This window comes from Pelobates fuscus, chromosome 5 (genome assembly GCF_036172605.1).
Source record: "Pelobates fuscus isolate aPelFus1 chromosome 5, aPelFus1.pri, whole genome shotgun sequence".
Classification (NCBI taxonomy): Eukaryota; Metazoa; Chordata; class Amphibia; order Anura; family Pelobatidae; genus Pelobates; species Pelobates fuscus.
In genome coordinates, this window is record NC_086321.1 from 375,352,176 (window position 1) to 375,365,641 (window position 13,466).

A 13,466-nucleotide genomic window follows, 5' to 3' on the forward strand; every position below is an offset into this window, starting at 1 on the left:
CTATTCTCTAACATGTACGTTATGCAGTACTACAACCATTTTACAAACTTCACAGCTTAGTGAATGACCCTTGTGTTATATAATACACCTTTTAAAAAATTAGTAAAAGTATTTGACATTAGGATAAAGGAAAAATTATTAAAATGACACTTTGAAACAAAACGAGTAAGTACATGAGACAATTGTAAGCAAATAGTTACAAGATGACAAGATGCACAATCACAGAAAAATAAAAAACTATTTCCTAGAAATAGGGCAGATTTGTCAGTTTAGTCCTTCCTGAAATTAAATAAATGATAAAACCCAGAATCTCTTCCAAAATACACATTGTGTTCATCAGACATCATATCACTGCAAACAACATATTATTCACTTTGTCCGCTGTCTTCTCCAGTGCAGTGTAGACACCTATGGTCTTGGGTCCAAAAATGTCCAAATAAGTAAATGAATAAAAACAATAAATTGTTCAATGATGCTGTTTATGCACAGCCAAATACGTGATTGAAATAATGCCAACAAAGCCAGGGATTTTATATTTTCATATAATCCTCAGTGAGAAGCAACGTGCCATGAGTTGTTTAGTAATTAATCCCTCAAGTTCCACAGTTTAGTTGTTACAAATAATAGTTTCATGAGACCAACAAGAAAAAATAAGTACAAAAAAAATAGAATCCTAAAGTGTTCAAAACACGCATGTGTTTTCCTCCAGAAATCTAAAACATAGAATAATATTTCATAAAAGTTATAAAAAAATATGAAAGAGTTATTTTGGGTTTTATTCTTAAAGGTCTTGATATAGGTTCCTTAGTGAGCAGAAATAGTGGTGGAAATACTGCTGGTGCATGTGGTGCGCTGTACCGGGGCACACATATTACAGTGGTCCATCGGGTGGCCGACACACTTAGGACAACCTGGTAGGCTTTTGTCAGCAAGGGCCCAGTCAGGTACTGCGGTCCAATAACAGCACAACCATGCCCACTTCTTGATGCAGCCTGGGAGGAAGTGTGGGAGAAAGGAGAAGAAGACAGAGAGGAGGAGGGCACATATGAGGTGAGCCATCATCTAAATACCATCTACCCCAGCCAGACTCCAGGGAGGCCACCCTCCCAAAAGGTAGTTCCCTACCTTTTGGGAGGGTTGCTTCCCCTTTGATCTGGCTGGGGTAGCTATATACATGTACATTTTGACCAGCATATGTGTCTGTATGTGTGTCAGTGTATTTCTGTGTGTGTCTCTGTGCATTTGTATGCCTGTCAATGTATGTATCTGTGTTTTGTATGTCTGTCAGTGTGTGTTTGAGTATCTGTCTGTATGTCTGCATATGAGGCTGGCTCCTGCCTCCATAATCTGAGGTCTCCTCAAGTAAAGCTGGTTCCTGTCCCCATAATCAGAGATCTCAAGTGTCTTATATGACTGAAAACTTTTTTGGGGACACTACTTTGTTTTTATTCAGTCCACAATGGCCACATATCAATACCAAAGCTGGATTATGGTCATGTTGCCCAACTTCATCGATACAGCAGTTATTATATATATATGTAATGTCACAGCCCCATTGTTCATTTTAAAGACATGTTTATTTATTAAGTCAGTTTGTACATGTGTCTGTGTATGTGCATTTGTCATTCAGGGTGTGTATCTGTGTGTGTGTGTATCTGTGTGTCGAGCTGTGTGCATGTGTCTGTGTGTGCATATGTGTGTCAGGGTGTGCATCTGTGTGTGTGTGTTTATATGTCAGTGTGTGTATCTGTGTGTCAGGATGTGTGCATGTGTCAGTGTGTATGGGCATTTATCAGTGTGGGTATGCATCTGTGTGCAAGGGTGTGTGTATCTGTGTGTGTGTGTGTCTGTCTCTGTGTGTATTAGGGTGTGTGCATGTGTCAGTATGTGTGTGTGTGTATTTGTTTGTGTGTGTGTATCTGTGTGTATTAGAGTGTGTGCATGTGTCAGTATGTGTGTGTGTGTGTATCTGTGTGTCAGGGTGTGCATCTGTGTGTATGTGTTTATTTCAATGTGTGTTTCTCTGTGTCAGGATGTGTGCATGTGTCAGTGTGTGCATATGTCAGTGTGCGTGTGCATCTGTGAGTCAGAGTGTGCATCTGTGTGTGTATTTATATCAGTGTGTGTATGTGTGTGTCAGTGTGTGTATGTGTGCTTGTGTGTTAGGGTGTGTGCATGTGTCAGTGTATGTATCTCTGTGTCAGTGAGTGTGAAATGTGTCAGTGTGTGCATCTATTTGTGTATGTGTCAGGGTGTATATGAATTTGTGTGTGAACGTGTCATTGTGTTTATATGTGTGTATCTATGTTTTAATGTATATATCTGTGTAAGTATGTATGTATGCAATCACACAAACACCAACACAACATGAAAAACATCCCTGCAGTCTAACACAAATATTACATACAAACACCCCTTCACTCAAACACCAATACTACACACAAATGTGCATCTGCATTTAAAAGCCAACATTGCATCCAAGCAGACCCATGCAATCAGGCACAAGCATGACATACAAACACATCCCTGCAATAAAACACTAAAATTAAATACAAACACCCCCTTTAATCAAACAAAAACACTACTCACAAAAGGACACCTGCATTTAAAATCCAACACACAAGCACACCCCTGCATTCAGACACAAATACACACAAGTACACCACTGCATTCCAATGGTAACATTACATACAAATACACCCCTACATGCACACATATACAAAAACATGCTTACATTCTAATGCACAAACACTGCTCACATATAAAACCCTGCGAATATGGGCAAATGGTAGATCCCACCATGCTATATAGCATTGATGTAGTTGTGCAACAGATGGGGATTTACCTTTTGGCCACTCTTGCACTAGGGTGGCCAAAAAAACTTTCTTTCACAAGGGCCCTCTCTGCATTAGTTATGCCACTACTTGAGAGAGAGGAACCGGTGAATCTGGTCCCTCTCTCCATAATCTGAGGTCTCAAGTGTCTTATATGATTGAAAACTTTTTGGGGGACACCACTTACTGGCCACATATCAATGCCATAGCTGGATCATTGTCATATTGCCCAACCTCATAAATACTGCAATTATTATATATCCATATTGTCACAGGCCCATTTTAATTTAAAAGTTTGTTTATTTATTTAATTAATATATCTATAGGATTTGTACATTTTGTATTTCTTTACCGGGCTCTTTTTGGATACAAGTTTTTTAAGTGGAGCCCTTTAAACTCCAGTCTACAGTGAGAGTAAAGCTGATTGTATTTTGCATAGAAAATACTTTACTTATAATTACATTAACTTACATGTGATTGCTGATTGAAATATGACATTGGGACAAATGCTATTTTTCCTACACATTAAAATGACACATATTTATATATAAAAAAAAAAAATAATGTCAATAAATTGGAGGCAAAACGCTTTAAAAATATATGCATTTTTTACTATATATAGTAAAATATCTAAAGAAAAAATATGGCACCAACCACATATCAAGAAATGCTCCATTAACATGCTTAAAATATTATATAAAAGATATAAACATTCAAGAATGGGAAAATTGCGGAATTGTAAGATTTACAGAACTGTTAGAGGATAACAAAATATTGTCATTCCCAATATTACAGTTTAAATATAATCTCCCTCCTAAAGAAATATTTAATTACTTAAGAATAAAATCTTTTATTATGGGAAAGACTTTTTCGGAAACCTCTCCAATCGATCAGTTTATATTATCCCATTATAGAAAAAAAATTGCTTCCAGATTTAACCAATTCATAAGGAGACAAAACCAAATTGTTAAAGTGTCAGCTATGAATAAATGGGAGCAAGAACTTAAGTTCTCCTTGCCGGTTGAAAACTGGCTTTCGGGCCTACAATTAGTAAAAAGATACATACATGGGGTAAACGTGGGGTAAGAACAATCAGGATGTGGAATTCTCTGCCTGAAGAAGTGGTTTTATCAGAGTCCATACAGATGTTCAAACAGCTACTAGATGCATACTTGCAAAGACAGAATATTCAAGGATATAATCTTTCAATGTAGGGTAATATGTGCTTGATTCAAGGATAAATCTGACTGCCATTCTGGGGTCAAGAAGGAATTTTTTGTCCTAGCTTGTTGCAAAATTGTGCTTCAAACTGGGTTTTTTTTTTTTTTTTTTTTTGCTTTTTGGATCAACAGCAAAAAACAGGTGTGAGGAAGGCTGAACTTGATGGACGCACGTCTCTTTTCAGCTATGTAACTATGTAACTATGTAACTATATAACTATGTACGGGAAGTATACTTTAAACTAGTATACCGATGGTACCTGGTGCCTACTCGCCTCCATAGATTTCAACCCACACTTCTACCAGATTGTTGGAGATGTGGCAGGGAATTAGGTACATTCTCTCACATATGGTGGGACTGTGAGGAGTTGAAACCTATGAAAATAATTTTGTCTGATTTGGTAAATCTTATTTTGAAAATACAAACGGTTATCACGGCTTAAATGTTCCTGTTTCATTTAGATATGCCAAGGGTCAAGATAAAATTTTAAATCCTAATGATACACATCTTTATGGCAATCAAATTAGTTATGGCTAGAAATTGGAGAACTATGGGCCCGTTAGATTGGCACGAGATTTTCATACAAGTGGATTACCAAGGTAGGATGGAAGCAGGCATAGTAACAAATAAAGTTTCCAAAGATAAATATGACGAGATCTGGGCCCCTTGGAATAGATACTATAGTCTTAAAAAATAAACACCCCCTCCCCAAATTCTCTCTAAGGCAAGATAGTAGCCTCATGTGGAAGTGTGTGAAAGAGTCTAATGAATGAGTATTTTTTTGTCTTGAGTATGGACTTTGTAAAAACAATATATAAAAAAAAAAGAAAAAAAAATATGGTCTCACCAATAATAATAATAATAATAATAATATTTAATTCATTGTAATATATTAAACCTATTTTTTTTTGTAAATGTATTATATGGATGTGGATGAAATTTTAAATGAAAAATAAAATATTTATAAAGGTAAAAAAAAAAAGATATGCATTTTTCAACAGAGTATTGTTAGTGAATGATCTGGATAAAAATTTAGATTATAGGGGGGCGTGGCTTGCTGGTTAATGAAGTAGGATGCAATTTGCAGAGACTTCACACTCCAGCCCATATAGCCGCTTATCAAAGCTCTCCTGCCACATAAAATGGGTAAAACTCAATGTCTGTTGACCCCTGGACCTGAGACGAGCATCAGGTCCCATTGATGATTTCTTGTTCAACCCTGACAGATTCTGACACATACGGCTGGCTGGAAAAATGGTGCCGGCTTCAAACGGCACAAAAAACTCCCTGCCTGGCTCACTGCACAGTGAAACCTTAACACAAATCTCTGCTGAGCTGGCAATAATCTCTGCCAACATGCTCACTAGAGATAACAATACAAGCTTGGTGGCCCAACTACACTCAGCTATAAGGGTAGAGATATTGGAATCATAGCCCTCGAACAAAGTGTCTCAGAACTCGAGGTCAATAACCAACATGCTGCCCAACACCTACAAGTAGTGGATATGGCAACATTCTGGTTAGGCTCAGTTCTTCAGGACCTTCTCAGACAAGTGGAGGAGCTAGATAATCAAGAACTGGGTAATAATATATGCATACTGGAGACTGAGGGTGAGGCCCTCGTGGACATGCTGACTAACCTGTTTTCAGATCCTTGGTGAAGAGGCCCCAGACAAGTAACACATTGAAAGGGCCCATAGAGTGCTCCATCCCACAAGAAGTTATGGTTTGCCTTGGGATGTTATCTGCTGCCTTTTACCCTTTCCACTCAAGGACGTAATCATGAGAGCAGCCAGGCCACAAGCCTTTATTACCTACCTAGACGCACAAGTAATTCTATATCAAGATCTTTCCTTGTTTACTCTGGATGCCTGCCAGAGGATCCCCTATAAGTGGTGCTTCCCATTCAGCTTCCAAGATTTGACGGTACATGGACCCCTCTATCATCCCTTTGATGCGGTGCAGAGAAACGCTCCTAAAGCATAATGTTTCCACCTCCATGTATAACAGTGGGGATGGTGTTATTGGGTCATAGGCAGCATCCTTCCTCCTCCAAACACAGCAAGTTGAGTTGATGCCAAAGAGCTTGATTATGGTCTCATCTGACCACAACACTTTAACCCAGTTTAGCTCTGAATCATTTAGATGTTTATTGGCAAACTTCAGATGGGCCTGTACATATGCTTTCTTTAGCAGGAGGACCTTACGGATGCAGTGTGTTACCAATTGTTAACAAGATCCTCCTTTGACGGACCGATGGCACTCCGACTGAGTACCTCTGCCAATCGATGTTCCTAGTGCTTGCCGAGGACTCCAAGCACTCCAACTGACACCATCAGCACTGCAGACCCCACTTCCAGCGATGCAGCTGCGCTGGGATCTCGCCGTCCTTCCCCCACCCTGGACCCAAGGCCAGGATCCAGCTTGCAGTGGGCAGACCTCTCTTCCTCCAGAGAGTGTAGCAGGAACAAGAACAGCTCTTACAAGAGCTTACCCTGGGAAGTATAGTGTGATTATAGCAATCCCCAGAGTGTAGTTATCCCATCCCCCAAGCATTAACCAAGGCTTCAAGAAAGGGTCAAGCAGGTCTGTTTAATGAGCACCAAAGGTTACCACCCACTTGGTATTGTAGAACAGCCAATCAAACACATTACAATACAGTCAGACACTCCCAGCCAGAGCACACAAATGCTCCTCTCTGCCTGTGATATAATTACTAAACACAGTGGGCTCACTTAATTATCACAGGCAGAGAAATATACAGTTTTACACAATATTTATAACTTTAAACGTATACATCACATTCACAAAAAACTTACATTTTCAGAACAAGCATAACTAGGGGACAAACATATAAAAAAATCACCCAAATCGGTTCAGGGGTTCAGGAGATAGGTAAAAGTCACCTTTGACTGACCGCAAGCATGGCTTTCCTGCCAAAAAGAGTTCCTAGATTTGGGCTGTGTGGCCGGTCTAGTCATCCCAGTTCACATATCCTTCGAATGCACGAGCGGGTGCCGTTCGTGCAAATAGTAATGTCAATGCGGCGTTCGAATAGTCCAACGCCGTTCTGCTCCGTTCGAATAGTAAGAATTCAAAAAGAAGGTAAAACTTCAGCGGTGTTCGTGCCTTTGACCGCATTCGAATAAATCAAAATGGCCACCGCCACATGTTTGGTTGTGGAATGGCGGCCACTTCGACAACTTCGGCACTTCGGCTGAATCCGAAGTGCCATAGTAAAGATTGTAGAATTGTGCCAGTTCCATTTAAAGGGCCAGAACAGTCTCCCAGGGACCATAGTCACATGGCAGGAGGCTGGAAATTAGTCCTCTCCAGGCACAAGTGGCGAAGGGCACTTCGTCACACCTCCCTTGTAGTTCTGACCGTAGGTCCCCCCCTATTGTTATTTAGGGCCCATACCCACCACGCAGGGGTGGGGGCCGGGGGGTGGACATTAGGTCCCCCCTTAATTGTTTTTTATGGCCCCCACCCACCTCTCAGGGGTGGGGGCCAGGGGGAAGGACATTAGGTCCCCCCTTTATTGTTATTTACGTCCCCCACCCGTCGCACAGGGGTGGGGGCAATGTTTTTTTTTTACAGTGAGCAGCCACTACCACGATTAGGGGCTGAATTTACTAATACTGGCTGCTCACTGTTTACTAGACATGCCCCTACTCGCGGTATTAGTAAATGTGGCTGAAAGACCAATTTAGGTAACCAATTTAGGTCTTTCAGCCTTTTGGCAGATAGCTAATAATATCAGTTGTTTTAATGTTGTTGCTGATTAGAGTAGGTTCCCTACTGAAGCAAAAATGGGGTCTTATCAACTAGGACTTGATGAGATTGAAGTAAAAGTTAAAAATGGTTTGAAACAAGCAGGGGCACACAATCCATGTGCAAAACTGACCCATGCCCCTCCATCCCTCCCTCTTCCCCCCCTGACATACAGACACTCATACATAAAGAGACACATACATGCAAACATGCAGAGACACATACATACACACATACATACATAGAGACACACACACACATAGACACATACAGACACATACACACATACATACACACACACACAGACACACACACACAAGACACACATACATACAAACAGACAGGCACACATACATACATACTTACAGACAGACAGACAGACAGACAGACACATACATACAGACCCACATACATACAGACAGACATACACACAAGACACACATACATACAAAGACACACACATAGAAACAGACAGGCACACATACATACATACAGACGCACAGACAGACACACACAGAGACATACACACATACAGACAGACACACAGACACATACATACAGACAGACAGACAGACACACACACAAGACACACATACATATGTGACTGATGGGCCCGGTCGCAGCTGAGACCCCTGATACCCGTATATGTACATTGCTTAAATAACATTAAATGACTAATATTGTCTGTGTGCCTGGTCCTGTATGCTTCTGAGGCAATACTGGCTTGGTGATTCTGTACCAGGACAGCATTGTCAGTGCCAATTTGGCATGGGGTTTCTGTTTGTAAGAAACCAGCAGAAAAAAGTAATTGCTGTATAATGAGGGAGAGGGATTCTAAAAAGGTGAGTTAAACAGACACCAAAATCACCCAGGCCACTTAAAGTGTCCCTGTCTGCAGGAGGGGGTGGGGGGTATGAGATTGCCACTGGATGCACCTTTGGGATTAAACCATTCAAGAATAGTCGAGCTGCTTAAAGGAAGAGTACCTCCTGGTGCCTCATTGCACCATAACAACTTAATTTGGATTAATGGTGTCTGGAGTGTCCTTTTAAGTCTGTAGGAAGGTTGTCTTGTAAAATGCAATATTCAACACAACACCACCCGAGGTCTTCTCCAGTGATGCTGATTCCAGCCTCCATAATTTGAAATCTCCTCCAGTAAGGCTGTTTCCAGCATCCATAATCTGAGATATCAAGTGTGTTATGATTAAAAAAAAAATTGGGGACACCATTTTGGTTTCTTTAGACCATGATGGCCACATAATATTAACAAAGCTGGATTATTGTCCTGGTTGCACACTTCATCGATACAGCAGGTATTATATAACTGTATTGTCCCAGTCCCATTTTTAATTTAAAAGATGCACTTATTTATTTAAACAAGCTAGAGGATTTGTACATTTTGTATTCCTTACCCTATACCGGGTTCATTCTGGATACTAATTTTATAAGTGTACCCCTTAAAAATCCAGAGGAGTCAGTAGTGACAGGAAATCTGATTGTATAATACATAGGATGGACTTTATCTATCCTTACATTAACTTGATACATGTGGCTGCTGATTTAAACAAGACATTGGGACACTAGCTATTTTCAAACATATTTAAATTACACATATTTACTGAAAAAAGTCAAAACACTATAGAAATATATGTATGTTTTATTTTTTAAGTTGTGTTGGTGGAATAATGCATGGCAGAGTTCTTAGGGTTATTAGTGATCTGGATACAATTTGACAGATTAGAATGTGTATTATTAAACTGTTTCTAACATTCAGAAATACTTATTTTAAAAAGAGATTTTATTGACGGACACAAAGGAAATGTGATCTTTCACGTCTGTTTCTTCATTCTTTTTAAAGGATCTGAGCAAATGTACAAAAGTTGTTAAAGAATGATTTGAATATTACAATGTGTAGGTATAAAACATGTCTCTAACGTTCAGAAATCTTTCTTAGTGCTATCCGGATGTCTTGGTTTCTTAGACTGTATACTAAAGGGTTAAATAGAGGGGTGAATACAGTAGACAGCAATGATATAATCTTATTGAAAAGCAATGAATGACCTATGGATGGTATCATGTACTTGGTTATTAATGTCCCATAGAATGCACCAACCACGAGAAGGTGGGAACTGCAGGTTGAAAATGCCTTCTGTCTTCCTACGGTGGAAGGCATCCTAAGTATTGTGAGGAAAATATAAATATAAGTCACTACAATAAAACCACAAGGACAAATGAATACTGGGGTGGAGCATACAAAGACTAGAAATTCCACAAGAGATGAGTCGGAACATGAAAGTTTTTGGAGAGGGGAAAGATCACAAAATATATGGTCAACAATGTTTCCATCACAGAACTGAAATTTAGCTACAAGTGTAGCAGCAACAAGGTTTAGGATAAAACCTACCATCCAGGGCAAAGCAGACAGACAGGTGAGCAATATAAAGTCCATGATAGAGATATAACGCAATGGAACACATATAGCCAGGTATCGATCATAGGACATCACTGCGAGCAGGAAACATTCTGTAATAGTAATACCACTAAAGAAATAGAATTGAGTTATACAACCAATAATTGTAATTCTTTTTCCACCATTTAAGATTGCACCCAGAAGGTTGGGGAGAGTATTTGTTGACAAAACAATATCAGTCAATGAAAGATGACAAAGGAAAAAATACATGGGAGAATGAAGGTGATGACTAATTGAAACTAACAAAATAATCAAAAGATTTCCAGTTAACGTGAAGAGGAAAATACTTAGAAATACAATGAATAACACAATTTTGAAGCTGTGAAGATCTCCAAAGCCAAGAAGAATGAATTCTGTGACAACCGAAACATTTTTTCCAGGCATAATCAGATGGTGGTTCCTCACATGGCACACCGATATGACTCTTTAAATGCTATAACAGTAAGACAATAAATCCTTTATTAAAGCACAGAATGCCAAGGTTCAACCATGAAATAAAACAAAAGAAAAACAAACAACAAAACTATATTAGAACGTAATTGGGTAGATTGATTTTATTATTACCCGGTCAGGCAATCCAAAAAACTTCAGGTTCTTCCATGATATAGCAAGTCCCTCTTTAGTCCTATCATAATTTACTGTAAAGTCATTATTTATGAAAGTGAAATGGGTGTCTAGTGATAGAGTTACTGGGCTGGACTCCTACTCTCTAACTTTCTATCATCTGATCTAATATGATTTTTGATTTATTCCTAACAAAAGACAGAAGAGCATGGCCACAGGACTAAAGCCCCTTCCATGTGACCATAGTGAGTAGTGGCTTACACACGGACATCCAAAGGTACAGCATGGATCAGTTAAGGAGTAGGATAAAAGAGGGTAAGAGACATACGAAGAAAAAGTGGATAAAAAAAAATCGAATTTTTTTCTTATAATTACAGACAGTAAAATTGAATGGCTTGCTTTCCTTCAACATTAATAAAATAACAGCTAAATAATTTGTTTTACCTGTTTTTATTGGACTAACAGAATTTTGGAACAACAAGATTTCAGGAGATTCTCCCTTTATCAGATAAAGTATTAGAGTTACGGAATGCTTTAGACTTGATATAGGGAGGATTTCCCAAAAGTCTGTCGTTCCAGAATTCTATTACTCCAACAAAAATGGTATTACAAGATACTCTTTACACCTGTTGTTTTAATTATCCATCTTTAATATGACTTATATTCCAACTCCAATGTCCTTGAAAGTGCTAGACAAATAGTATTCTGGTATGATAAAAGAAATATAAATTATTTTGCATTTTAGCATTGTAACGCACAACCTTTACACTAGACTTGCGCACAGTCAAAACTTCCGGTTCTTCCAACTTAACATGATTTTCAAAATGTTTGATTCTGAAGAAATCAGGGCAAAACCTTTTTGGTTCGATTTAAATATTTGATTTGAAAATATTCTTATCAAAGTGGAAATTGCTGAGGGTAGCCCTAAAATGAAGGGGGAAAAAGTTATTCGGCTCTTTGAAATTTCTTGTTTAACCCCTTAAGGACCAAACTTCTGGAATAAAGGGGAATCATGACATGTCACACATGTCGTGTCCTTAAGGGGTTAATGCAAGTTTGATTTGAAAGTCTAATAGTCAAAATCAAACTGAATTGATTGGAAAATCCCTCTTTATACCATCGTCATACATTGTCACACCTGGACAATCTATTTTGCTATGTATAAGTAAATATTTTTGACCAAAATCTGTCCCTACCTGACCCAAAATGAACATTATACACATGTAGATGACGAACTATGGATAATTGACAAGAAAATGGTATGTCAAAATATTCTATCTGTGAAATGTCTATTATGTCCACTAGTTTTTCCACAATTTCTCCAACTTAATAATTTTAATATAATACAAAAAAATGGGTTGGCAAGGGAATTAAAGTATTTAGATTAAAACAACTAATCTGGAAACCGTTTACCATGGATGTTTTTACAGTAATGCTATTCTCTAACATGTGCATTATGCAGTACTACAACCATTTTACAAATTTCACAGCTTAGTGAATGACCCTTGTGTAACGGAATGCAATGTATCAGCATACGATATCCGTTGGTACATTCAGGAAATCCACAGTCAGAGTAGAAAGCAAGACAATATTCCCAATCCTCCCAATAACCGGACGAAACACAGTTTGGGAGTCAACTAACTCGGTTTATTCACAGGCAGCATATTTATACAGTTCCCCATGCAAGGGGTTTCCAGACAGTAATTCCAGGGGATTTCTCCCACCATGCACTGTGACTTTCCCAACAGGCCTTGCTGCACGAGAAAGATACTCCCACTAAAATGGACGACTAAGTGGATTATCTCCTCGTGCAGCAAAACCGACAATTGACATTAAAATACAGCAATTACACAATATTCGGTACTCTGCAATAGTTGAACGTTCGGTAGATAGCTGAGGTCGGAGCGCACACTTTGTGAGAATACCGCTCCGATCCCAGCTGAATTGACCGAACGCCGCACATAATACAATAAAACATTAAAGTGAGTTTAAAAGTACCGAATAAGTACGGGACATACAATGTACCGAACGCGGGACTCCCGAACGCTCTGGAAGTCCAGCGGCGTTCAAATCATCGAGTAGCCGTTTTCAGTTCCAGGCTCTCGACGACCGAACACCGCTGCAGGGACAAAGGATCCAAGATGGCCGACCGCCGCATGGTCGGTAGTGGATCGACGGCCCCCTCGGAGAGCCCTTAATTACCGATTGCAACAATGTTGCAATCGGTGAATTGATACCACACGACTTGGGAATGCGTGGTCGACCTGGGGAGCCCGTATTCGTACGGCGAACGGCCAGGATAGCCGTGCTTCGTCGTATGAATGCTTGGTGTGCTGGCAGCATACGGCTGCCAGCATGCGAACGACCACAATACGGTACATACACAGGTTAAAATACACAGCACATATTCAGCCTACGGACAACCTTTAATAACTACAGTCCAGAAGTGGCTAGTTTTGCCACACCTTGTGTTATATAATACACCTTTTAAAAAATTAGTAAAAGTATTTGATATTAGGATAAAGGAAAAATTATTAAAATGACACTTTGAAACAAAACGAGTAAGTAGATGAGACAATTGTAAGCAAATAGTTACAAGAT

At 39.2% G+C, this 13,466-nt stretch overlaps 1 protein-coding gene across 1 annotated transcript; it reads right to left on the minus strand.

Moving 5' to 3' along the window:
• Positions 1-9,761: 9,761 nt before the first annotated feature.
• Positions 9,762-10,685, minus strand: LOC134612300 (olfactory receptor 11L1-like). Its single transcript, XM_063456639.1, has one exon. It carries the CDS (start codon positions 10,683-10,685, stop codon positions 9,762-9,764), a length of 924 nt encoding a protein of 307 aa, XP_063312709.1.
• Positions 10,686-13,466: the final 2,781 nt, after the last annotated feature.

Coding starts and splice junctions, on each gene's coding strand:
- LOC134612300 (XM_063456639.1), bottom strand. CDS start 10,685: ATGCCTGGAAAAAATGTTTCGGTTGTCACAGAATTCATTCTTCTTGGC.